Source organism: Aphelocoma coerulescens, chromosome 8, assembly GCF_041296385.1.
Source record: "Aphelocoma coerulescens isolate FSJ_1873_10779 chromosome 8, UR_Acoe_1.0, whole genome shotgun sequence".
In the NCBI taxonomy this organism is placed as follows: Eukaryota; Metazoa; Chordata; class Aves; order Passeriformes; family Corvidae; genus Aphelocoma; species Aphelocoma coerulescens.
This window is the reverse complement of record NC_091022.1, coordinates 27,662,032-27,689,869: the sequence shown is the minus strand read 5'-3', so window position 1 is coordinate 27,689,869 and position 27,838 is coordinate 27,662,032. Positions and strand designations below refer to the sequence as shown.

At 42.1% G+C, this 27,838-nt stretch overlaps 1 protein-coding gene across 2 annotated transcripts; it reads right to left on the bottom strand.

Moving 5' to 3' along the window:
• Window positions 1-569: 569 nt before the first annotated feature.
• PODN (podocan) lies at window positions 570-24,452 on the bottom strand. Of its 2 annotated transcripts, none has more exons than XM_069023435.1 (11): window positions 23,178-24,452; window positions 20,541-20,785; window positions 18,923-19,016; window positions 17,274-17,338; window positions 13,009-13,118; window positions 10,657-10,813; window positions 9,120-9,235; window positions 6,608-7,265; window positions 4,145-4,293; window positions 2,335-2,542; window positions 570-1,257 (listed from the first exon to the last, which is right to left on the bottom strand). In XM_069023435.1, exons 1-10 carry the CDS (start codon window positions 23,212-23,214, stop codon window positions 2,368-2,370), a joined length of 1,806 nt encoding a protein of 601 aa, XP_068879536.1. In that variant the 5' UTR covers window positions 23,215-24,452; the 3' UTR covers window positions 570-1,257; window positions 2,335-2,367. The 2 variants fall into 2 exon arrangements, with proteins under 2 accessions (XP_068879536.1, XP_068879537.1); XM_069023436.1 differs by having other exon boundaries at window positions 24,164-24,450.
• Window positions 24,453-27,838: the final 3,386 nt, after the last annotated feature.

Sequence of the window (27,838 nt, the reverse complement as noted above, 5' to 3'; positions counted from 1 at the left end):
GGGAGAGCGTGGAACTAGATCTCCAGCAGGAAAACAGCTGGTAAAAAATTAAGCCAACTGTGTTTCCAAGTAAATCCTGGAATGCAGTTTGCAAAACAACACATGTTCAGTCAGAAATCCTCAAAAGAAAAGACCATTTTGTCAAGCAGATTAGCTGCCTCAGATGAAGGACATTATAACCAGCTAAGAAACTTGTACCTCTGTAGGTCTTCTTTTCCTTGGTTTCTTTATTTTCTATGATTCCAATAGGAGCTGAGAGCACTCAACATCATAAAATAGGGGGGACTTTAAGGCAGTACGACAGCAGGCACTGTCTCCAGACTTGAACAAAACAAATTTCTTTTGACACTTTTTCATAGTTTTCTCCTAAGACAGCCCACACTCACTAATCTCTTCTACATCATTAGCCTCACTCCTGACTCTCAGTGAGAATGAGTTACACTGTGAAAAATTCTACCACATGCATTAAACTTCATCCTGTCACTCCATCCTCTGATCGCACCTTCAGAGACCTTCACCCAACTGCCCCACGGGCAAACAACAGCAAGACAAAAAATTTACCAAAGCTCTGGAAGGCAGACATACAGGTTTTATATATATATATATATATTCACAAGAGCAATTGTTTTATCTTAAAACCTTTCTAAAACATACTGCATATACTGCAGGCTTTGGCAGTAGAGATAAAATATTACGGGATCCAGCCTTATTTTGTTTTTCTCATCCAAATATACACATTGTTATAACAGAGAAATAATTGCATCCAGAATTATTACTGCTGCTTGATGACCAAAATGCCTCATACACTGCTCTGCACATGAAACTACTGCAAATATCCATCTACCCTGGCCAACAACAGCTTCTTTGGGGTGGAGGAAAAGAAAAGAGGCATAAACATGGTTCACTTAAAATGCAGTGACAAAAATGGCATTTGAAGGCCTGTGTTCAAAACAGTCCCATATTGTTATTACAGATGGAAACAGTGAGGGAAGAGAAACAAAAGAAACAAAAGCCAGCTTTTGTAAGTTCCAGAGCAATCCCTTATGATCCTGGGTCTTGTATAAGATGATTTGGAAGCTTTGGAAAGGCATTCAGGGTCTCTCCCTGAATAAGGCACTGAAATACACTGTCTTCCATGAGCCTGGCCCAGTGCCATGACAGTTTCTGCGTAATTCATTGCACATTTTGCTAAGTGTTCTCTGTATATCTGTAGAGATATATACACATAGACATATATGTATTTTTCCATATGTTTTCCTGCAAAACAGAAAAATAAAGTAAGTTACATAATGGAATACAGAATTCAGAGTAAGACCAACTTAGTACCTGTTGACATGTCACACGTGCCCCAAACTAAACCAGAGATGCACTGATTTTGAATATACCCCAAGTCTGTAGAAATAAATTATTTCTTGTTTAACAAAGTTTTCATATAGCGCAGCCAGGAGGGCTAATGTTTGACTTCCCGAGTACCTTCTGCCCTTTTCAAGCCCCATCATCTTTTAAGCCTTTTAGCACTATTCTTAGCAATTCCTTGTGTCATTCTCAGTGACAAAATGTTGATTAGGGACAAAACTATTTTTTCCCCACTCTCAAGAGTTTACATCTCCAGAAGTAAAGAGCAGTCCTGAACCTCATCATCTTTGAACATAAGATGCTAAAGAGATGCAGTAAGTCAATCGCTATTCTTATGAAAAAAATGCATATTCTTCAAATATCATTCTCCCTGTATCTTTTCTTCTGCAGTTGAAAAGAGATTCAAGTAAAGAGGCTATTCTTTTAATAAGAAATACACTAAGTACAGCTATATCTTCCCACTCCAAGTGGTCAGTGATTTAAATACTGCTTGAGACAGAGTTTGTAATATAATGACACATTTACCAAACACCAATGGGTCTAATCTTACTTTAATTTGTCTAATTTTTTATCTGTTTTCAGCTCACATGTCTTCTGCATCAGCAAGCCTCACAGTTTGTTATTTTCCTTTTGAAGGATATGCTTAAAAGTATCATGAAATACCTTTGCATTTTTTGTTATCAGAATTTCTAAACAAGGACCTGCATCTTTAACTCTCGTGTCTCCTGCGGCTGTAAACAGAAGCCAGTAAGAACAGTCCATTGCCTCTGATAAAACAGATATATGCTATTTCATTTTACAGAATATTGTATTTTCAACCCTTTTAGATTTGTGATTCCCCATCATGTTTTAATGGAAGTCTTTAAGTTCAGGGTTCAGATACTCACTTGTTATGCTTCAATCATGTGTGTAAACTGGAATTATTTACACAAGAGTCTGAGAACTGGGACCTTGATTTAACTCAACTACAGCTGTTACCTCTCACATGATGGGACTGTGTGAGTTCACATTTTATCTCAGTTCTTCTTCCTCTTCCTCTTCCTCATCTTCCATTTCCTCTTCTGAGTCATCCTTATTCTTTGAACTGTTGCTGAATTCAAGATTCCCTTCAATATCCAGTACCTGTAAGTGCTTCAGGTTTTGGAAGGTACTTTCTTTCAGTGCTCCAACTGAAATCTTATTAAACCTGTAAACAGACAAAAAGGCACCCCTGTTAAAATAAACCCATTTTTATATGCAACACAGAAATGAGGAGACTAAGAGGAAACCATTCTGCAGCTACTCTACACTGAGTACACTGACTCATAACAGCACTCTAGAAGTGCTGACTCCTCTGGATGGGGGAAGAAATAAAATCATAATACTAGAATTCCTCCCCCACAAATTCTTTCTCTTGCTCTTCTGCTTTCTCCTTCCCAAAGAAGAAAGGCATCTGCTCCATAGTCCACATTTCAAAATGTAACTGATTTTTCATGACATTCTGTGTCATTCCTTGATAGTTTAATTCTTCACCTACAAAACTCAAAAAAAAGTATCCCTTTATAAACAAAGCAGTAATTTTTCAGCTGTTATTTGGGTTTTCAGGAATACTAATAAACTAATCTGCAGTTTAAGAACCTGTCACATATACTGGTCTGTTGCTCTTGAACATGCTTACAATTGTATTCTGTGTAATATTTCCATATGTATATTATTGTTTAACAGCACTGCAGTGATTAATGGCCTCCCATTAAAAATACGACTGAGTTTGGGTGGAGTTGCCTTCTGAATATGTTAGCAAAACTGTTTTGCAAATTCCTTTTTTCTTTATATAGAAATGTAGAATGTGGTATGTGGTTTCTGGTTCACATCCAAGCATTCACTAAAATCTCATAAATGTGAGCAGCTGAATAGACAGACTGCTCTAATTTACACCAGACTTTGTAATTTTATTTGCTGGGTATAGAATCATTCATCCATAAAGGTATGCTCCAGAACTATTCAGAACTACAGGGCAGTTTAGTTGCATATAGACAAAATAAGACCATATTTAGTCTTGTGCAGCCTGGGCTTTTTGAACACATCCATTGGATCAGCTTAATCAATTATTCTGTAGGATTCATAAATTACTTCTAATTAATATTTTCAATAATATTCCATCAGATTAAAACTGAATATATTATGGGGACAGAATCACTTCTTGTGATATAAATCTCTGTTTAAATCAGTTGTTACTGTGAGTTTACATTACATGTAGAAAAAGGTCAGTATCTGTCATCTATAAAAACAAAGTCCTCATCCAACTGACAGAGTGGGAAAATACCCAGTAAAGCCCCTAGACTGAGTTAAGTAACCTTCACAGTTGTAACTTGTCACTTGTTTCTGACAAAACTATCAAGGGAATGCACACAACTCCAAGATTAATCACACACACCTCACTGGAGGGGGATTTTGTTAAAATCCAGGGCCAACAGACACAGGCAAAGCTGTACTTCTACAAGAGGACTGTCAACTTTTGGCTCACAGCTGAATATTGGAATATGACATCATGTTAAACATTAATTTCCCAGAATTACTGGCATGCCAAACCCGTTCTAATAAGCATAGAAAAGACAAGATCTCTGAAAAGAGCTTATTATGTGTATCCATGTCTTTTCTGAGCAGATGAATATAGTTTTATCACATATTACTATGAACCAAATATGCTTGTTCAGAAAGTATGGATTTAAAATACTTTCTGAAAAGTAAGCAATTACAAAGTGGATGAAGAAGGAAAAAATCTTGTGTGTTGGTGGAAACTTGGCCTTACCTGAGGTAAATCCCCTTTATTTTGGGTGTGGATTCAAAAGCATTCTCTGAAACCGTTGTGATCTTGTTGTTCTGGAGATACAGATATTCCAGAGATTCTGGCAGGCCTAATGGGATAGATGTCAGCTGGTTGCCAGCCATATCTAGTGACTGCAAGGAAGAGACAACAAGGGGTCAAATAAATAACTCAATTTAAATATTAGAAACACTCCAGAAAGAGATTTAAGTTTGAAGTTATATTTTTTATAGAATAAACTAATTTCATCTACCTCTAATTTGCATCAAGGTAAGTGTGGCCAAGACAGTTCTACTCTCTTACACTTCTATTGAGCATCCTGATTTCACATGATACATCATGCTGGTTTGTTTCAGAGTTCCAACATTTCTTTATCTCTGTCCCCAGGCATTAGCCCATGTCTGCTTCAAGTAAATTAAAAACAGGCTGAGTTTCAGATATGCATCAGAATTCCTTGGAAGCTGCTACTGCAAACACTTTGCTGGCTAAGGTTGGTAATAGGTACGGTTACATCTAAAACCATCTGGAAATATTCTAACATGGAGACATATGAAGACAGCAGGAATAAAGGTCATGATCATTTCTCAGATTTATTTTATCCAAGAGAATGGATCAATAGAAATGTTTTGGTATCCTGTAGCATTTTCATAGCACCAACCTGACACTCACTCATTACACACTACTCAAAGCTACACTTCTGCAAACAACTGTCCTAATTCCAGTGCTTTTATTCCTCACATAATGCCAGTCTGGAAAACAATTATCATAGAATCATTGAATTGTTTAGGTTGGAAAAAAGCTTTAAGATCATTGACTCCAACTGTTAACCCAGTACTGCCAAGTCCATTATGTAAATGTCTCACTTTGCAGTTGCAGAGTCTCCAGTGATTTCCATGGAAACTGTGGACTGAAGCATTTACTAAGTATATGCATGATCAGGGTCTTTATGGGATGGTTATTTGACAAATTCACTCCAGTGCACCAACTCAGAAACCAACTGCACAGTTAAGCACTTAATGATAAAAAGGATTCAGCTGGAAACAGCCAACAAGAAGTAACGCTGTTCCAAAGAAAACAAACAACCGTAAATGCCCCATTAGTCCAGCAGAATTTTAAGTCTGTGCTATTATCTGAACCCTGTTTAATGGGAGTGAGGTTTGCTGTGGGGATGGCCAATGTTTGATTCAGCAACACCTTACTCTGGCTTGACACTGACTGCAAGGAAGTGACAGTAGAACAAAAGTTCCACAAAGTAATTGTGAATCAGGATCTTTGAGAAGGAGAGCTCTTTATTCCAGCCAACAACTTCAGCTGCCTAACAGGACTCATGACCCATTTTTGTTTGAAAATAAAACAACCTACATTTTATTAAGGTACTGTAGAAAAACAGTCCCAGCTGTCCATAATTTTCAACAGCATCTTCCTTCCAGACTTTGCACGTTAGATATATTTACACATGCACACACACACACACACATCAGTGAGGCATCAAACAAAGGCAAAAGGTATTATTAAAGCCAGGGACCAATCTGCAGCTGATGCAAACAGCTCGACAGACACTGTTGCTGCATTGCTGATTGACATTAAGTGAGCAACAAGCTATTGGTTTTTCCCAGACACAACAGAAAGGGAAACATTCATATAGATTACCATCAGGATTGTCTGAAAACACACTGGGGGCCAGTGTGACATATGCTCCATGTCCTTATCCCTGATCTGCTCTGAGATGTGCACACTTTGCCTGTGCAGTGACCTGACCATATGCACCTTCCATGGTTGCCATATGACACAGGCAATACCTTTCACTGCAGGAAAGGGGCTGTTGCCTAAAAGGAAATGCAGACAAATCCTTCAGCCAGTGTAACAATTCTGAAAGGTCATTTTGCTCAGCACAAATGTGATTGTTCCTGCCTGCCTTATGGTTTGTGTTTAACTTTCTCCAACAATTAAGCAAATGAGAAGACTGCTGATTGAATCCAGACCTCTGAGCTGCTCCCCAGGTGCCTTAGCCAGCTGAGCTGCTAAATCCTACAGCTTGGCTTGTCTGACTATAAGCTGATGTGGGGGCTTTGAGAATTAAGAGTGTTTTTGTTTATGCATTCCTTCCTCCTGCTGTCTCTGTTCAGAGCTGATTTTAAATCTTTTGGGAGACAAGCTATTTGAAAAGCCTAATTTCAGTTTTAATGACAACATTCACTGATGTTTTTCTGAAAATATAGGACACTGTCAGGGTTCAGAAACAAAGCTGGACTGGCCAGCAGTGGAAGGTACCCACCTCTGGGACAACAGCACATCATTTCTACTCTAGAAACAGTGTGTAGCACTCACAATGCAACCCCAAAACATGAGGACTAAGCACATTTAGTATTGGTGCTACATAATTTGATTTAGGCAGACAGATGAGGACATCAGCATCACTAAAACAATTAGAGAAGGTGAAGTTTCTACCTGGAGACTGCTGAGTTCTCTCCATGCTCTTGAATAAATTGAATTGACTTTTAGTTTATTGTTGCTCAAATACAGTTCCCGCAGTTTTGTCATCCCAGACAAAGTCCCTTTTGGGATAATGCTTATCTCGTTCTCCTTCAGCTTCAGAACCTGCAAGTTCTTTGGAAAGCCAAAAGGCACCGTGTGCAGATTGTTTCCAGAAAGATCCAGGGACTTTAGTTGCCGCAGTTTACGGAAGGCCTCCCGATGGATCTGGGGACTTGTGAGTTTGTTGTAGCTCAGGTTCAGCTCTTCAAGGAAGTAAGTGGTAGCAAAGTCATTCCTGTTAATCTCTGAGATCTGATTATGAAGGATCATAAGTGTCTTCACTCGCCGGGGCAGCCCACTGGGGATCCTTTCCAGCATGTTATTGTACAGGTGGACAGTGTGCAGCTTCTTTAAGCCCTGGAAGGCTAAGGGGTGAATACCTCGGGCTTTTAATTTGTTATTGTGGAGCAGAAGGTACTCCAGATTCTTAATTTGGGTCAAGACATCTCTGTCAATCACCTTAATTGCATTCTTCTCCAGGTGGAGGAGGACGATGTTTCGAGGTAAACCACTTGGGATTTGTGAGAGGTTATTGCTGGACAAATCCAGATATTCAAGACTAGACAATTTCCTTGGGAAAGCAGGAAAGAAAACACTCTCCATTTAGATTCTGCAAGGTGAAACAATAACCAGTTTCCTCTAAGATTTTACAACCTCTGCTTTAGAGCCTTTTTACCCAGCACGGCTTCCACTACTGACTGCCCTTTTCTGACTCATGATATGAATGATGTGGACACCAAAACAGGGAGCACCCATATTTTCGTTAGGGATTAGGACTTGGCACTGCCAGTGCTCCTCAGCCACACTAGCAAGAGAACATGCCAGAGTCAACAGACACCCAAACTGCCACTGGGCTGAGGACTGAGATCACTTTTGCAGTCACAGATAGCAACATATGAGCAATTTCAGTGAACAAATACCACAAGGAAGATGCCATGGAAGCACCACCAGAACACAGAGTTCAGCTCTCGGTTTCACAGAAACAAAGCCTGAGCATGAGTAATTTCTGTCTTTCTGAAAGTATATACTGAAATTGAAAGGCAAGTCTGCTTTCTAGATGATGAAATGTTACTCTTATGAAAAGCAGAAATGCTAACTCAGTGTCCTAGGCTAAGGTAGTGAACTTCTCCTGACCCTCCAGTATTATGGAAGTGAGTCAGGGCTAGAGCTGCTTTGTGTAAGCTACTGAATCTGGATTCCATGGTCTCAGTTGAAGCTAAATTAAACCCTCAAACCAGCCACTTATACCAACTGGATGTGGATCAATGGTATTATATGCCAGGACTGAGGAACCCTGTATTCCCTTGTATTTCAAGTCAGTTTCTCAGTTCAAATGAGAGTTTTAATCTACTTGACACTACATAACCCATCGCAGATGACTAGAAAGCTTTCAGGAAACATGAGAACTAATGTGTTACAGACATTACTTACTGGTTACTACACTGCTATTCCAGCTATCCAGACATGCTCTGAATGAACAAATATAATCTTTAGGTAAAATACTTCATTGCTGCAAATTTGTAAGTCTTCCTAGGATGGGAATATCTTAACAAAAATTATATGTCCAACATGACCTGGAGGTGGACTCAACACAGATATATTAAACTACTAAGGGAGTTTTCTGGGAATGAGAAATGGAAAAGGAAAGCACAGTTTGGTACATTTTTGTGTCTGGAGATCAGAAGAGTTTACAGAACTAAACTAGGGGCAGGACCGATTGTGTGGTCTGGATTTTCAGGAACAAAAAGGGCAGCATTCAGTGCAAGCAAAGAAAAAAATGTTAAATTTTTTAAGTGCTAAGTCCCAGGCTAAATCTAGGACAGCCAAAGGCTATTTCTGTTTCACCAGTTGATAGCAAAGCTTTTGCAGCCATCTGGCTCTTGAGCAGCACCATTGCATCCCTGCCTGCTCCAGCAACCACCTGCACTGGGGTACAGCTGGGCCAGGGGAATTCACAGGTGTGTGTCTGTGGCTGCTTTCAAGTCACCTTCACAGAAACACACAAGTGGCTCCAGTGAAGATGAAGGTGTGGCTCTAATGCCAAGTGAAGTGCCCTAGAAACTGGAAAGTCCCCGGTAACCTCACTTTTGACTGTTTTGGAAGAACAGAGAGTGGCTTTCCATGTTGTTCTAGGTGGCTTTTCCCAGAAGGCACTAAGTACCTGGTGTGACTGGGTCTGTGGCAGGCAGGGAGTGGTGCAGTCTGATGTTCACTGTTCTGTGTTTTGTATGAAACTATTCTGCAACCACTCACCCAGACCTTTGCTTTTGAATGGCAGCATCTGCATCTCAGATTTAGCAGTGAAATGCGTAACCACCATCCAGCTTTTAATAACTTTACTTTTTACTGTGTCCTTTGTAGATGTGTGACTGTACCAGAGGGGGCAGACAGACACAGAGGTACAAACTGCACATCTCAGTCTCACCAGAAAGTTTCGTTGTCCATTCCCTCATTAGACAAGTAGTTATTCTGCAAATACAGCTCCCGCAGACCAGCAAGTTCGCTGAAGGCTCCTTTGGGAATCTTCTCCAGCTTGTTGCTCTAGAGTCACCAGAAGCACAAAGCACAGTATTTGGCATGAATAAATACAACATTTGGGTTCTGTTCAACTAACACAGGCAATTAAACTTCAAAAGGACTAGACATAAAATATTTAGGGGGCATTATAATGTGATGGACAGACTGGATCACACAGACAAATCTGGCTAAATGTCTCAATGAACAGTAAAAGAAAAAAATCACATCTAAAGTACACCTGTCAGATACTTTTGGTCCACTACTGGCTGCCTCTCATTTCCCATTGTCCTGGTTTTTTCCCAGTCAAAATATCAAGGTAAATGTTACTACTGACAGATGGTGCACTTGCATATAAAACACTCATTTCTCTGCTCGTCTCCTCTGCTCTTAACACAACTGGGGACAGCAGGGAAGGAGACGAGTTCAAAGTGTAATCCTCAAAGTGTGAAACCCCTTTGGGCGTCACACAAATAATAGGGAGATAATGATTACTGTAAGTGTAAAAAAATGCAGGGAACAAGAAAGTTCATACTTTGGAGAGAAATTCCAGCAATTCAAGGGACTGGACTGGTTGCATTTACTTTTCTTCAAGCTGGAGAAGTCTGTTCTCTAGAAGACTTTAACAAGAATTCTGGTGAAACCTTCAAGGGAAAAGAAAGCTGGGAGGCAGCACAGAGCTGCCTCAGTCCAGGGCTGATAACAGACTCCAGCCTCTCCACGTCCAAGGAGCTGTCAACACTTGGAGCAAGCAGACCCAGGACTCCCCACCACTGTGGCTCTCCCATTGCTAAGGCTCAGATCTCCAGCACAGACATGATGAAGCATTTTTATCAGAATCAGATGACATGGAATTAAAAATGCTGGAGAGTAGTTAATAGCACTAATAGCACAACTCTGCTATTGCACTGTTGCTGGAGGAGTTGTAGCAGTAGAGGATGCCTGATCCAAACCAAATTGCCAGTTCAGTAGCAAGCAGCAAACACTGATGCTGGGAAACATCACACTGGTCCGTGTGAAACAAGTTAGTGAGCAAAGCCAGCACAGAGTGGCTGAGCAGCTATCAGGAGAAGTGGCACCAGTGGCAAACTTAACTGGGAAGTCATGGAAACATGGCCATGGAATGATGCACTCACTTCCTGTTCTAAGATGTATTAATATCAGTATGTGCAGGGAGGAGACCAACAATGCAACCACCCAGGAGTTTGCAATACATTCCCCTGCAAACACAGCGAGGCATTTCTGCCCCTTATGAGCATTCTGGTGATTTGCAAAAACACACTGTTGCTTATGGACAAAAAGGAAGGACACTGGGACAGCTACTGTTGAGAATACAGCAGGCAAGACTTAAAGTGGACCTGGGGGTGTTTCCAGGTGCTCTGGGATGTCTTGGCTGTGTGGTGTGAAACCCACACAAACACAGGATTACAAAACTTTGTTGTCATTACCTGTAAGTGTAATTTATATAGTGCTGGAGGGAGATTCTTTGGAACATACTTCAAGAAATTGCTGGACATGATGAGTATCTCCACATTATTCGAGCCATTGAACATATTATCAGGTAACCCAGCATCTGAAAGTTTGTTGTTATGAAGATACACAGATCTGTTGGAAGGAAATAAAACATGAAGTTCAACAGATAGGGAGATCTGGAGTTTTTGTTTACTGAGAGAAAATTAGTTTAAAACTTAATTTCAATCTTTTCTTCTTTCTTTGAGATAATTAGATTTGTTTTTAAAATATGCCCTTTAATTTAGCAAGGGATATAGATGCAAAACCAAATGGCTGGCCCCAATACTCTCTGAAAGTTAGGTTTATTCCAAATCCAAACGTGCATGTGAATGCAAATTTCACAAGTGGCCTTATCTTCTTAAAAGAAGAAACTGAGTGCAAGCTGGGACTGTGCAGTACTTAGAAACACAGAATGTCAGTGTGGTGGCCTCACTCAGAGGGTTGGAATTCATCTCTGTTTAACAGATATGCCCCAATTTTAACTTCTTTTTGGAGCTGAGTCTGGCCTGCTGGGGCTTGCAAAACCAACTGGGAGGTCTCATAAGAAAGGACCATTTCTTAACTCGCCATGCTTCCTGCTCCCATGAAGGCTGGAAATACCCCAGGAAACAGTTTGTCTCCTACTCCTAGAACTCAGAATAGGATACTAACAGAAAGACAACAGATTTACTCAGTCTGGAAGAGTTGGTTTTTAATGAGCCATTGCCCTTCTTACTTTCAATCTTTAATAGTCACAAAAAGTTTCTCCAAACAGATTTTCAGAAATTGACTCATTCTTACACAGGTTTCAATTCTGTACAAAGCAATGTACCTTTATGAAGTTATTCCTGCTTTTCACTGGCTTAACTGCTGAATGAATTCATAAGACTTCTTTGTAACTGAAGAAATTATAGGTTTTTAGTGGCTTTGATTTACCTCTTGCTTTCCTGTGTTTATCCCTAGGTGCAGCAGACAGCTAAATTTGTAGAGACAGGTAAAAAACTGCAAACGTATCAAAATGTGCTTTTTAAACTTGTTCTGGGATTCTCTACCCGTTGCAGAGGACTTGGCACCATCCTTCTGGAAGGAAGGAAAGGCTCAGTATGGAAATACAATTGTGTGATCACACACTCCAGGGAGTTCAGAGCTACACTGAAAGTATTGTTTACCCTGCATGGTCAGCTGTACTTTTAACTCACAAATATTTGCCTTTCTGAAAAACTTACCCTCCAAATAATCAGTCTGAGATCATGAACTCTGCTGGGGGCAAACAAAACAACTGAAGCAACTGTGTTAGGATTTTATATGAGTGATCTTGGAAATCAGTAAGTTCTTATTCTGATTAAAATCAGTGTTGGTATAGAAGAGAGTGAAAATCACTTCAGAAGAGTCAGTAATTCTAATATGGAACCAAAACACAGCAGCATCTGCATCTTCAGATTAAGGAAGAAAACATGTATAAATCTAGCTTCTTTCATCATGAGATATTGCCAGAAATCTGTGAGTGACTCAGCCTTTTCAGCTTCCAAGAGCCAAAGAGACTAAAGGCCCAGGAAGTGCAGAATAGCTCCAGCTCTCAATGAATTCAGTGGGAATGGAGAGTTCTTCAGTTCATTACAAGACCAGGCTGTAGGGGCTCAGCTGGGTCAGCTGTAATTAACTGCCTCCAAACCTGGCTGTGTAAATTACTCCCAACAGAGTTTGGGATGTCTTTGCAGGATCTGGATGGTGCAGTGTTTGGAAGCTGCAGATTACTCAAAACCTCTTTAGAAAAGCCCATACCTCACAGGAGGTGGTCTGTGCGCCTCTGAGTTTGACATGGATGTGCTGCTGTGGATCCAGATGAGAAAACCACAGCCTAAAACTAAGCAGAGACCTTTGGCATCAGATCTGGGGTATGAACACTTCTGTAGATGCTGAAGTGCTTACCTTTAATAGAATTGAGTTATACTGCACTGAGTACTGCACCCTCCACCTGATTTTACTTTTAAAAACTAATGGACTGTAATAAAACGAGAGATTTCTAAATAGCTAATCTCCATTTTGAGAAACTAAATCTGTTCTTTTCAATTCCTGATACACAAATAAAATAGGGACAATTTCATTTTATATTTGCAAAAGTATCTGGCAGCTAGCAAAAGCCGTTGGAATGTGTTTGTTTGATCTTTCATGCTGAGAATAACAAACAGATTCTTTCCAAAAACACAAGTGGGCAATAATATAGTTTAGCTGGATAGTTTCTTATCACCCACGAACTGCATCCAAGCAGTGGCAGAACACCAGTATTGTTTTACTTCCCAGTCCCTTACCTCAAGTTTGGTTTCTGTCCAAATGTGAGCCCATATATCTTAGTGAGATAATTGGCTGCAAAATCTGCACTGATCAAGGTATTTGGTAGGAATTTCGGAGCCACTGTTAGCTGTAAAAGAAATATACAGGGGAAATTCAGCAAATGTTTTAACCAAGTATTAGAGCAACAGCAATACACTTGCAATTTTATCTTCCCTAAACAGGCAAAGATAAATTAAACTGAATGTAGATTGCATGAACAAAAACAAATTGTCCTCACTCACTAATCTGTCCAGGAAGGAGACAGACTTTTGCTCTAAGATATGAAAATGTTTGTTTTGGTTGGAAGGGTCCTGTCTTTTTTTGGTGGAAGAAATCAAGAAATTGTTATTCAGAGAGCAAACACTTTACTTACTATTGTTCCTAATTCCCCAGTCTGCTGTGCCAAAAAACTCCAACCCCCCTCACAGTGACCTACTGCTTATTCTCTTGCGAAAATGTATTGTGGAGGGGAAGTGTCACTTCACACGTCTGCTCCACTGCATCCATTTCTGATGATCTCTGCAAGGGGGATTCAGGCTCCCAAAGAACAAGGATACTTCTGAGACAAATTATGGAATATTAACTGGCACTTCAAAGCAAAGTGTACAGTGATTGTTTGTTCAATAAACAAGTGATGTATGAGGAAATACAGAAAGGCCCTGTCTCCAAAACTTTATAGCTGACAACAGGTATAGGATTGAATGTGTTGCTCTTATTGCTATTTTTATCAGTGATTTTAAAAGCTAACCCTAGAAATGTCTGCATCTGAACAAATGGGTGGAGTGGAAAGTAATCATCAAAAAAAAGCTCAGAGAGCATCCAGGTAATACAATGGCCAGGTTTGCTGAGTGACTGTTAATAGCAAAGTCATTCACCTACAAACCAAGCATACAGGCTACAATCCAGGCTGGATGGAGGACAGTTTTCTGGGAAGCATAAGCCCAGAAGCTTTATGCATCAGGAAAAAACCCTTGGGAAACAAATTTTTAACACAATGCTGTAATAGATAATCCTTGAGTAGAGAAGACACTGAATTGCAGTTGGCAGGTGCAGCCACCCTGGTTACAGGTGTTCACTGCAGTAGTAATGAGACCACTCAGTGTTTTATGTGCACTCCAAAGGGCTCTGGAGAGAACATCTTTCCCAGGAAGGTAACTGAATTCTATGTCATCTTTGACATCAGGATGGGAAACTGGGGCAATGGAAGAGATCTGCCTTTTAGCCTGAAGTTCATGGAATCTGTAATCATCCTCACAGCTCTGTTGTGGTGAAACAGAACCTGGTCCTTTCAGCCAACAAAGCACAGCAAAACTCACATGATGAGAAACCATATTTTTCAAACTTTTATTACCATAAAACTGCAGTTGGTTATGAATAATAGCGTAAAACCAAAAATATTTAAAATATGAACACTGTGTGAAAGGAGACACTTTATTGGAGAACTGCCTGAGCCTTAAAAAAAACTTAACCTAAGCCTTAAGTTATGTATTTATCCAAAGAGTGCCTATACCCCTCTCCCCCTCTCTACTGGTATGTCAAGTGTGCATTGATGAACTCCATCCATGAACTTCCAATTTACTGGACTCATAAAGCAGTCTTCTTTAAAAAAAAAAAAAAAATAATACATTATTTACTGTTCTTCATTTCCAGCTGTCCCAAAACCTCCATCCTTAGCCTGTCTTAAACATTTAATGGTCACAAACACAAGAAAGATCTTTCCCACAAATCACACTCCTATCAGTATTTCCAGGTGGTTTGTGAGCACTGGAATGAGGCATTCTGCATATTACTGCAGTTGCTCTGGCTTTGCTGGTAGTCTCTCACCTCCTGATCTGGGAGATATGATTTCAGGGAACTGGATAAAAGCACTCATCTCTGAGTAAGAAGGTCCAACAATGCCTCAGAAGGAAATAAGTCTCCACCATGACACAATATTAACAATTCAGACATGGGAAACAGGACAATCATTTTGATACATGGCGGTACATAAAAGCTTTTTTCCAGTCAATTAGGTCATAACTTTTATACAAAACAAAGGGCATGGCTCAGACATGTGAAATGAGAGACATCAGAACCACAAGAAAGAGGAAAGAGAGAAATTTAATCCAAAAAGAGTTTTCACTTGCTCAGGACTTTGCTGTGGCATTTCCACACTTGGTCATGAGATTGATCTTCACTGATTACCTGCTTGAAGGATTTCTGCTGGATTGTTTTAAGTGTTAGCAAAAATAAAGTTGACTTGAATAGCTTTGTCTAATTTATTGCCTAACAAGAAGCAATCTGCAATTCTCCAGCTGCAATTCTCTTTCAACTTTACTTCTGCACCTTCCTTTCCATGTGGCAGAGAGCATTTCTCCACTGTTAACTAATGAATTCAGAAGGTTAATACAAAAAGTCATTACCAGTTTTGAAACCATTTTTCTTGCTTGGATGAAGCTTTGATAAAAACAGAAGTACTGGACTGGGGTGAATCCCATATCACTTTCAGGATATGGGAAAATGCAAACCTTCTGCCACCAAAATCACCTGCTTATAGTAAATAATAATGACAGCTCAGGATCTGCTCTCTAGTCTGGTGGAACAATTTCTCTCATTAAGAAGGTTTACTGTGCACTCTTTATGAGAGATACAAAACATGAGAGTAGGGTGAAAAATTAAAAAGGAAACTACAGCATCTGTCTTTACTTGAAGTACTTGTTACACACAGGCCACAGAAGGCTTTTAGTCTGTTACATTTCTTTTCTCTGATCAACTATGCCGGTTTAATGAAAGATGATTTAGCTACATCTGATGGGATCACAATGGAAGATAAAGCAGCATTAAGATAATCCATAAAACAAGGAGCAAACTACCAGCAAATCCCTGCTCTCCTCCAGATACCACAGTAACTTGATCCACAATGTTTCCTGCTGCAGAGGAGATGCAGTTTGAAGCCAATCTGGTTTGTCCTGGCTTGGGATTTATAAAGAAATGTGTTATTTTTGCGGGTCTACAATCTCTCACTCTAACTACTTCTGACATTCGCTGATGTTTGCAATTTCTTTTGGGATTCTTTTCTCTCTGCAGCAAAGCCAGAAAAACCAAACACTTTGTTTTGTTACACAGGGAAAATCAGAGTGAAAGGTTCTGGAATATTAGTCACAGTCTGGCTTGTTCCTTTTTATGGAGTTATTAACTGCCAGGATTGTTACATGGAAATGGTGCTTGAAAGAGAGAAAAGAACACAATGTTACTGTACTAAGGAATGGGTTCTATTCTCAATCACTCCATACAGAAATGTATGGAGTGAATCTGGATGTGTCTTGGCCTGACTGAAACCTGAATGTGGCCACATGTATTTAATCAGAAAATCAAATGGTCCCAGATTTTAAGAGGATAATAAAATATATATACAGACATTCAGAGAGGGAGAGAGGGTGGGATGGAAGGGCAGGATTTTTGTAGACAAAGAAGTTCTCTCAGATGTTTTAACTTACATTTTTCTGTGGATCCCTGCTTCTTTTGTAGCAAATATTTGTGGACAATCACGGGGCATAAAGAAAGCCATAATGGGAACCACCCAGATGCAAGGGTATATGAGAAGCTATTTCATTTCCTAGCCTTGGCAGGAAAGATGTGCTTCTGTTAAGACATCCAACCTAGGTCATTAATAGGAAAGCATGTGGGATCTTCTCCACCATAAGAAGAAATTCAGCTCCTAACCACTGCAGCAGCTAAAAAAATAAATTAATGACTGGCACAGTGTCACTGTGTGTGGGTATCCTCCCCAAATCAAACCTAGTAAGAATGGGAGTCAGGGAAAACTGGATAGCTTTTTACAGATCTTGATGGCTCAAACAAAGGCACTAGGATGTGTTTGTTCATAAATTTTTCAACCAGCCTCGTCTGATAAGGCAGCATTTCACATCATTACCCTACATACAGGCAGGAGCCAAATCTGCATGCAGCTGATCCAAAGCCTACTGAAGACAGTGGTAATTTATGCATGAAGGGGCTGTATCCCCCTACACGAGGGAAACCTTTCACCAGGTGCACAAATAAACAAGTGTTCAAAATATACCTGCATGTGCAGCCTCTAAACTTTTCACATACTGTTTTGACCTTAGATGAACCTGCATTAGAATATCACTTTAGCACAGTTTTACTTACGTAGTACATATATTTTGACAGAATTGACAACTTGCTCATTTAATTTTCAGAACCCAACTAGAAAAGAACTCTAAAAGGCTTCAGAGCCTCTTACCTTATTGTTTGCCAGGTACAGGTAATTCAGGTTCTCCAGATGCTCAAATGCTTCCTCTGGCAACCCTTAAGAATAGGAATAACTAATCAGTGACATCAGCACCTTACTGCCATTCTGAGTGAAAATATCAGAGGACAGCTTTCCCTCTCAGTATCTTTCATGGGAGATTGAAATACTTTTTAATGCCACTGAAACAATCTGATTCAAACCTATTGTTGTCCCTTTTTATTTAATTGGAAAAAAACCCCAAACCCACAAACCAAATCAAACAGTACACACTTGTTAAGAGCAATGGAGAACTATTTTAAATCCTGATCACACAAGGCTTTGTGGCCAAGCCCACTGGCAGGGGTCAGGTACAGAGCTGTGCAGATCTGCCCTATGGCTGATTATCAGTGCTTGCAGCAACCACACACACTATCTGAGAACCTTCTCCTGTAATTTGCTTATGATTCTGCAAATCTTTTTTCTTGCAAGGACATAATCTGAGGTTGCTTAATGATCAGATTAACCTGATGCATGACTATATTGCCAAAATTACCCCAGTATCTGCATGTCACAACCCTTCTCTTGCTCTGCTCCCCCACAATACAGATATCCAAACAGTAACCAGCTCAGAGAGCTGATCCAGCTCAGGGCTATCGTCCCCAATAATTATTAATTTTCATCTGAGTCACCCCACATCCAGCTGATCACACAAACACAACTGCTGTCACAATGGAAAGCCTGCAAGTAACACTTTCACCTGGCACTTAGATAACCATGAGTCAAAGGTGAAGCTATTTCCCATGTCAAAACACCTTGGAAACTCAGGGCTGCACTGAGGCTTGTGAAAGAAACATGAAGGCCCAGAGGTCATAATGTCAAAGGCTGGATATATTAAGCACAGCTTTCCCTGTGCTGTGTAAGAGTGCTGTGCCTTGAAGCCCATGTATAGTATGCCCACATTCTCAATAAAGTTTTCTCTCTGTCATTGCAATAAGGATAAAAAGAGCATTCAGATCAACTGGGCGACACATAAATTATTAATAATTACTTTTTTTGCATCCCATATCCTCCTCTCTTACTGTTTACTCCAAAATTTCTGTTTCTTTTTCTTTCCTCACTAACCCCTTGTCAAGTTTCTCTAATAAGCATAAGACTGAGCCAGCAAAACTTGCCTAAAAAAATCAAAATGGTTTGAGAAGGGTAGAAATGTCCTTATTTGCAATATGTATATAAATTCATACCAAATTTGACAAGGACAAAACTGGACCAAACTACCCTGACTGACTAGACTGAACTAAACAAGGTCACTCAGGAGGAAATCATTCAGCATGTGGATGTTTCTGGTTCTCAAGTGCATTGCATGGAAGTGCCTGTGGGACCAGAGGGAGTTTCCTGGATGAGAAGATCTCACATCACAGTACACGAGCTGCTGCCAGGTCTCCTCCACTGGTTCAGCAGGGCTGCATTCTTCTACACTGAGTATTATGTTTCAGATGATAAAGTGTCTCCAAGATCTGTGTGATGGCCAGAGGAGTGAGGCTCACAGCAAACCACTCCAACCAAGGCAATCCATCACTCTGGCTTTCCTTATCAGCTGTCACTGGCCTCATTGCACAAGCTGGTGTTCTGGAGGCACAGGCTCTGTCCACCCCATGGCTCACCTTTTGAAGTCAGCCTGTTGTTTTGCAAATTGAGAGTTTCCAGCCTATAAAGACGAGCAAGCTCTTCTGGAAAGATTTCTTCTATTTGATTATTCTAAAAAAATGGAGAGTATTAATCATCAGCAAAGTAATCCAAGAAGGATCCCAGTAAACCCAGACTGTGAACTTCAATAAAATCTGGAAGTGAACCCACCATGTCAAATCCTTGTCAAGACTTCTCTCAGTAATGAGCCAAACTCAGATCTCAAACCGAAAACGTCCAAACCCAGCAGCATTTGAAAGACTGACTGCTGCTCATCTCCAGGAGTATCCATCTGCCACAGCCAAACCTTGTAGCTGCAGCAAGGCATTTGCTACAAGGTTGGCATGGTGGATTTCCAAGTTTATGGCTTCTGTTATTCATGGGTTGTTTTAAAAGCCACTTGTTATGGATAGGAAGCATTAAACTGGGTTCACTTTCACTGGCTGTGCTGTCAGGGGTGACTGCCATCAGATTTTCATTAACATGCTGACTAACATTCTGACAATTAATGAGTGGTTCTAGTTTTAGCATCCAGGGGACCAGTCAAGGACCCACTGTGCTGGAAGCCAGGCCAGTGCACAGAAGGTGGCAGCTGCAGCTCCAAAAAGCTTCTTTTCTTTTGGCAGCAGAGGCAGGAGCCATGGCTAGCACACGCCTGGGACAGATCTGCTGAGGAAGGTGCCAGCTTACATTACAGTTTTTCTAAATGAAAAGCTCTAAACAAAATCTGCATTTCATCCATTGAACAGAATTGACAGATGGGAGCAATAAAGCAAAAGCAGTTGGTGAAGGGCCAGGCATTGGAAACCGGAACTACTGCCACTGCTCCAAGGAGGCACGGCCACAGGACTGCTATGCTCTAGCCCTTCAGGTTAGAAGCACTGTCCTTTCCCTGTCAGAGCACTGGCAGGGAAAGGACACCTGCCCAAATGCTGGTCACAGGGATCAATTAACTAACAGCAGAGCATGGAAACATGCTGACAGTCTAGGACATCCCAATTCTTCTTCCTGAAGCTCGTATCTCACATCTTACTTGTCCTTTTCATGAGAAGACATGAGGTGTGTGGAGCGGGACCATTGCATGACATCAGTGTCCTGGCCACAGGCAGCCCAGCAGCAGGCAGTGCCACTTGGGGTGATGGGTGGCAATGGCCAGGTCATACCTGCTCCTTGCTGAGTCCATGTGCTGCAGGGAGAGGTGGGACACTGGGGGACACGGGCTGGCCTGCCTCTGGCCGGGCTCTCTGTGTCTGAACTAACATGCCGTGCTGCCCAAAAAATTCTCTGCCATTTATCATCTTCTTCAAAGACATCTCAAAGTGAAAGGCCTCCAGCAGAAATATGCGTTGGCCAAAGGAGAAACAAGAAATTGTTGGTTTGGACAAAAATTCTTCTCATGGAGCTGTGAGAGCTTGTGGAGCTCCTTTCCCCCTCCCTGGATCTGAGGGGAGAGGATGCTGATAACCAGGCGCATTCGTCGAGCTCAGGAGCCAGGCCTGCTGCACCTGCTGCTCCCGCCGGGAGCCAAGGAGGGGCTGAGGGAAACCACGGGGTTCCGGGGAGGGATGAGGGCACGGCGGCGAGGGATGCCCTTACCTGCAGGGAGAGGTGGTTGGTCAGCTCGGGCAGCAGCAGCGGGAACTCCTTGAGGTCGATGCCGCCGCAGTCCACGACGCCCTCCTGGGTGCAGCCGCAGTCGCGGGGGCAGGCGGGGCCCGGCCCGGGCCGCCGCCGCTCCGGGCCGCCCTCGGCGAAGTCGCTGTCGGCGGCGCAGCCCAGCGCCAGCAGCGCCGGGAGCCCCAGCAGCGCCAGCAGCGCCCGGCCGCCGGCGGGCATCGCCCCTGCGGGCCGGACAGCGGGTCAGCGGCCCGGCCAGCGCCGCGGGGGCAGCACTGGCGAGGCCCCGCAACCCCGGCCCGGCCGGGGCCAGCCCCGCCGCCGCCTTCCCGCTCTCCCGGGGCGCTTTCGCGTCCCCTCGAGGCGCTTTGCGCTGCCCAGCCAGTGGGCCCCGGGTACAGCCGGCGGCCCGGCGGCATCCCCCGCACCGACCCCGACTCCCCAGGGTATTTATTGCTTTCTTCATATTGGGAAACGCCAGATGATCCCGCAGATATAGGGAAGAGGTTATGCAATGTTAGTTCAATGTGGCTGTCGGTCGTACCGTTCCTCACGGTTTTGCATAGGAAGAAACTCGTCTCGTTATTTACACATAGAGGCTGGAGAAGGTGACTCAGAGGGGCTGCTACACGTGCATCGAACAATAACAAAACCTCGCGCCGACTGAAAACAGAACGGGCTTCCTATGGATTTTGGACAGTGCTGATCTGAACCTAAAACACTTGGCCAATGTTCAGCTTTTATCTTTCTGGCCGCAGGTTAAAATAATCCAAACAGAAGCTGAGTATCTACTGGAGCAGCCAGCTGGCCCTAACCCAGCCCCCTCGGTCCCACTTTCTGCCCTTCTCAGATTTCATACATAAAGGTTTGCAGTCAGGATTGGTTATGACTTTTTGTTTATCCTCTCAGCTATTCTTCACAGAAGGATTTGACAGTGATGAGTAATACTTAGGCTGATCTTTTAAGGTGAAAAGGCACGATGGATTCATGACCTTATGAAATAAGTACTTTCTTCATCTCTGCTAGCCCAGATTCCTTCTTCACATCAGAAACAAGAACCTCACAGAGCCAGACTGGCAGCCGTCAGAACTGCATGTCTCTATTTACATCTGCCCGCAGCTCTTTGCAGCTTTGCACCAGGAGCTCTCACAGAGAGCTTGGGTGCTTGGGAAGCATTGGAGAGATCCTGCTCTCAGTCACAGTCATGAAAGTCTTAAATAATTTTTTTAAACACTGACTTATACTTGAAGAAATGGGAGCAGGTGGGACTACAGGGCAGAGCATCCCAAAACATGGATGCTGGTGTTGCTTTAGTCCCAAACATGCTGGGTTGATGATTTTAAGTATTTATCATTATGTGTTTAATCCCTCTTCCCCCTGCTCCACTATTTTACAGCTTCCATATCTGTAATAGCTGAATATAATGAAATTCATCTCTTTTATAAAACATTCCTTGTATGGCAGCTAGATATTAATACTGAGACCAAAATTGGCCATATGGAGTATGCCAACAGAGGATTAGTAAAATCCTTAGTATTTGGTGACCTAATCTCAGAAAATATTTCAGAAATTTTAGGGAAAATCATCTCAGAAAGTACTTCAGATCTCTAAGAAAGTATTTTTCCTCTATAACATCTCACCCTTATAGATACTTGCAAAAGAAACTATAGACAAAAAACCTTGTATATATAGGTCTCAGTCAGCTCTGCTGTAACACTACCAGTGCTGTTCCCAGAGCACAGTTACATCGTGGTTGGTCTTGGGCTCTACAGATTTGCAACATGCTGACTTTTCCACATCTATTGGTGAAAAGATGTTTAAAAATTAACATGAAATATTCTATCTATTGCAAGTAAGATTTTGAGAAAAATCTCACCCCCTTATCAATATGCATGTGTCTGCTACAATGCCTTTGGAGGGAATGCTGCTCTAGCACAGTGAGACACTTTGGATACAGGAACATCTGTGTACATCTGGAGTGCAGGCAGTAAAACCAGGCATGATTGTGATTTTCTTTTAGTTCAAAGAAAGGCTGAAGTAACTCACTCCATTTCAACTCATTCCCATGGGCCTGATCCACAGCCTTATTAAGAAAGCTTCTAAAGGAGTAGCTCAAAACCCACTAGAAAGAGTCAGTCCTGTTCCCTTGATATAGGAGGGCTTTGGATCAGGACCTGCCACCCAAAGACTGAAGTGACACTGAAACCAGCTCAGGGGCATCTGTGGCTGTATCTTTCTGGGTCCAGACACAACTGATACCTGCACTTTGGTGCCTCACAACACGAGAGTGCTACAAAAGGCACAGTCTCAAGAGGTAAACTGAAGTTTCAGGAGTTACTGAATGCTTCTCATTGATTACAGTTCCCCCAATAAACAACAGAACCACTTTCAAAATATCTAATCTCTGTTACCTATTATTCTCCAAACACATTCTCACAGGACACACATACACAGAGATGAGAAAAACATTCACTGAAGGAGAGGATTCTCCTCCAAAATCAACAGGTTATCTGAGTTTGTTACACTGAGTACCCTTGCTAAAAGCTGCAGCTGACAGGCAGGCTGCTGCAGCAGGTTGTCTGACAAGCCAGCTTTAAAAAAAATAGAAAAACTCACCTTTGCTGTCAGAAATCAGATGAATGGAGAAGAACATTTCTCTTGCCCCCACAGGCTCTCAGCTCATGCCATGTCAGTAACATGCACTGAGCTCAGAGCAAGTCTCCCCTTTCCAAGCCAGATCCTTTCCAGATGTGAGCAGCAGAATTGGAGAGAGCAACAGGCAACCCTCTACCAGTGAGAGCTTCCTGCACTTCCCAGCGAAGTCAGAGAGGAATTTTCCAAAGTCACCATATGGGAAAATGTGAGTAGGAAAGAGGAAGCAGCTACAGCCTGAATATAAAGACTTGGGAAATAAACAATCTCCCATTACTTTTGTCAACGCAGTTTGCAAGATCTGTGAGCGAAGCCAAAAGCCAGCATGCAGGAATTGGCAGAAGAGAAGCAGAGACAGTGTGCATGCTTTTGCATTTCACTGCAGGACACTGGAGCTGCACCATTACTGCATCTTTGAGTTTAGCTGCATTCAACCCAAATCATTCCCAGGTGGGAATGTCTTCCCATTCTCTGGGGGTCTGGTTCAAATTAGCTAGGAGGAGACAGATCAGCAGTTTTTCTTGCATTTTATCTCCCTCCCCTTTAACTCTCCCTCCTTTTCAACACATCAACTGATCTTCGGGGAGCAGGGATCCATAGGCTGAAGCTACAAATGTCTTAGAGGCAAAGTCCCCAAATATGCTGTAACACCCCATCCATTCAATCTCTTTTCTATCTTCTATATCTCACATTAACAGCCCTAACATCAGAACCCTCCACCACACGCACACGCGCGCACACACACACACACACACACACAGACATTCAGCCCAGAAGCCTCACATCTCTTATTTGGTGAAAAGAACAGGAACACACAGTTGATAACAGTATGCTCCAAGTGCAGCAATACTACCAAGAAAGCAACACAGCTGTTTGTCCCTGACAGCACTTACTATATTAAATATAAAGCCACCTGTTTTGTGAGTGCCCCGCAGTGCTCCATACAGTACCTGCACAAAACCTGCAGAAGATCTGTCCTCACCAACAACACGACCTTCTTGCTGGATTCCAAAGAAGGGACACTGATTCTTTCCTCTCCACTCCAGCTGAACTAAAGTCTAAAGCAATTAAGTTATTTCCTCCCTCTCTTCATCCAGGCTTATATCAACTGGAACTGATCCCCCTGTGTGCCACGTGGAAGTTTCAAAAGTTTGAGTGGGAAGTGTGTTTTTACTGAAACAAAAATAAAAACAAAACAAAGCTGGCTGCTTTTTCCTAGTGACTCAGAGATCCAGGACACATTTGCCTGCTACCCTTTCTGTAGAGTCCATACAACAAAATGTGCACAATTTTTTCAGGGAGGAGGAGTAGGGGGATTACCTCACTCACTATTGATGCCAGAGCAGCCCACAAGGGAGAGGAAGAGACCAGCATTCACCCTTCCCCAAAAGTGCATTTTTACCTGTGTTTTTTCTGTAGAAGTATAGTAATTAGCTGTCAGGTAGCATCTAGAGGAAGTACAGGGCATTATAAAAAGCAGGGCATTGTGCCTCCTTTCGTGGGGAAACAGAGGCACACAAGAGTCAGTCAGATATCCCATGTGCAAAGGTAACACACCCTTACACTATGCTACAAATTACTTGTACAGGCCTTTTTTTCTTCCTCCAAGCTTTCACTTCTTCCACATCTTATCTCCTACATAAACATATCCCAGACTCACCATCTCCCTTCTCCAGGCCCAGTGCTGCATTGACATCATCCTCACAAATTCCCAGGAAAACCAGAGCTGGAGTCAAATCTATGTAAGGGTGTTCTGACACACCAGTAAGCCAAAGGCTATGCCCTGCCATGGTACATGGACTCAGCAGCCACTGTTTCTGTTCAGTGCAGCTTTCTGGAACTTTCAGAGCAAAGAATTTCCATTGCAAGACTCACAGCACAGAATTAGCTGCAGGAAACATTTCCAGTCAAACTTGAGTCTTCGTACTCTTGCATGTCCCCTGCTGCTGGGCCTGAGTGGTGGCTGTAGCCTGCATGAAGAAACATTTCCAGGTTTAAAAACTGAAGCTGAAGACTCAGTTTAAACTTTGGTATGATTATTTCTTCAGCCCACAGAGATGGCAGAGAACCAGGTCCTTGGGCAAACAGCTGCTGGGGCAGCTGTGACAGACAGTGTGTCACAGCATTGCTTTGCCATGGGCCTGGCACACAGCAGCCTGTGCAGGACACAACCTTCTGTACTGCCCAGCAGTAAAAAGACCCAGTGGTGGTCCAGGACAGCCTTGGCTACCTTGAGCTCTTAGATTTCAAAGAAACTGTTGCAGACCCCAGCATGAGGCCATGTCCAGGGCCAAGCTGCACTATGCAGTATATTCCATGTGAAACCTGCTCAGCTCTGCAACTACTGACACTATCCTAAACAGGCTAAATCTAGTTGTGATATTATAAGCTCAAATAACAGACACGCCAGTCAAACAGCAACATGGCAGAGAACAAAAGGTATAAGCAGATCTACTGAAGCATGAGCTCAAAGAACAGTGGTTCTCCAGGCACCAGCTCACTTGTGATCTGCATGAAGTGAGGCATGAGGCATTCTGAAGGTTTTAGTTGTATCTCAAAAAGTAACAAAACATTCTTTACTCTCACCTTTATTTATCTGATTCAGACTCTACAGAAATACTGGCATTCCTGAAGTGCTCACTGCTATGTGCTGGTACCGTGCCTTTATATGAAAGGAGATTAAAAAAATCATTAAAATTCTTCTAAGTAACTTGCAGTCATTTTGCTTCAAAACATGAATAATCAAAGCACAAGGAATAGAAGGGGGTTTTGTCTCCAAAGCAGGAAGGGAAGTATTTTTCAAACCTAAGAATTCACAGCAGTGCCTGGCCATGAGCCTATTGGCATCTGTGTCTTGATCCGAATGAACTCCGAGATGTCTGTTCTCCCAGAGGACATGTACTGTTTAAAAAGAAAAATTAAACCCATGACTGCTTTTAATCTACCTGAAATATGGGATACAGACACAGCATATTTTGTACTTGTTTTATACTATCCATGTTCCTTTTAGCCTGCTGCAGCATTATTAGGAAGTTTCTGTTCCTGTATCACAGCATATAACTAATATTTCCCAGAAAACCCACCCAGGGCCGTACAAAGCCGTCTGCTTTCAAGTTAGCAATGAATTCTTCTTACAGATACAGGGTACAGAACAGCTCCCACTGTCACTCCAACAAATTACACTGCTGTTTATTTAAATAATAAAGGCATTTGTTCCAAACAGTTGGGGCTTTTTCCAGCATTTGTTCTCCACATGTGGTTTGCTTCCTCAAGTGTTGATTTTTCATAGTTAAGAGACTTTTCCCTGCCTTTTATCCACCAGGCTAATTGCATTCTTACCCTTTTCTGCTTAACGAGAGCTGACATGCAGTGCTCTTGGTGCTCTGCAGAACAGGAAGCGATGGATTTCCTGTTCCAAGGAGGTAAGAGTTGAATCTGACCTCAGATGAATTGGACATATGGGAAATGGACAAAACCAGCCTTGACTATCTGTAGTTTTTTCTGTCCCGAGAGGGAAGATGTAGTCAAGGCCCTTTATCCCATCCTCCTGCATCCTGAAATGATCTTTTGCCCAAAAAAACCAGCTCTTTAACCCAGCTGCCACGAACTGTGCTCAGCTGTTCACAGCCTCCTCACTGTGCTGCTTTCCAGAGAGATCCCACACTGCCCTGTACCAGGACTTGCTGTAGACAGGCAAAGCCTCCATGATGCCACCTGCCAGACTGTGGAACATATATGCATTTTCAAAAGTAAGTGTATGGTTCTGCACTGAACCTATTTCTGATTAGGCAAAGCAGCAGAGCTGAAAACACAAAACTCAAGTAAAAGTTTAAAAAGAAAAGCTGTCCTCCAAAACCAAAGCATTCACTCTAACCACTCCTGCAAGCCGGATCTGCTGAGTCAGGTATCGGCTCTGCTCTGGCTCCAACTGACAAATCATTTGCTTCTCTTGCTTTTTTCATTGCACTGAAATTTCCAATATGCAAGAATTACATGTATTTTGCAAAAGAAAATAAAGGTAAGAGAAACCTGCCAACCTGACAACACCTCTGGCTATCACATTTATTAGAGCTGGGAAAAAAACCCCAAACCAAGAGCTGGCAAGGGGTACTCACTAGAGTCCAAGAAGCAAGAACAACCCTCCCAAGTATTTTAATGTCTAAAGCTGAGATTTCCCCTCATGTGAGCTGGGAATCTGAGAACACCAAACCCTCTGCCTAGCAGATTACAATTTTTTTTTTTTCCTTTACACAAGGCCATTGAAACCAAAATTAAAGCACTGCTATGCTCAGTGACTGGACACATTTTTGTACCTCTGTCTTCCTTTCTAATTCTGCCCCCAAGGAATCCAGTTAGCATAACACAATTGCAGCAACACATAAACTTCATTTAAAACACTGATCTAGAGCTACAGGGGGTTTTAGCTGGAGAAGAGGAACTTAACGTTGCTTGGTCAACAGAGCATTAGGGAGTGAGAAAGAAAACTTTTGTAGCAAGATTTCTAAAATGGTACAAATGTAGGTAATGCTTTGAGTTATGCAAAAAATGAGTAGCAGAACTTAATATTGTCAAAAACTGCTTTGTACCACAGAGCTTTTCCTCATGAGAGTAAATTAATTCTATCC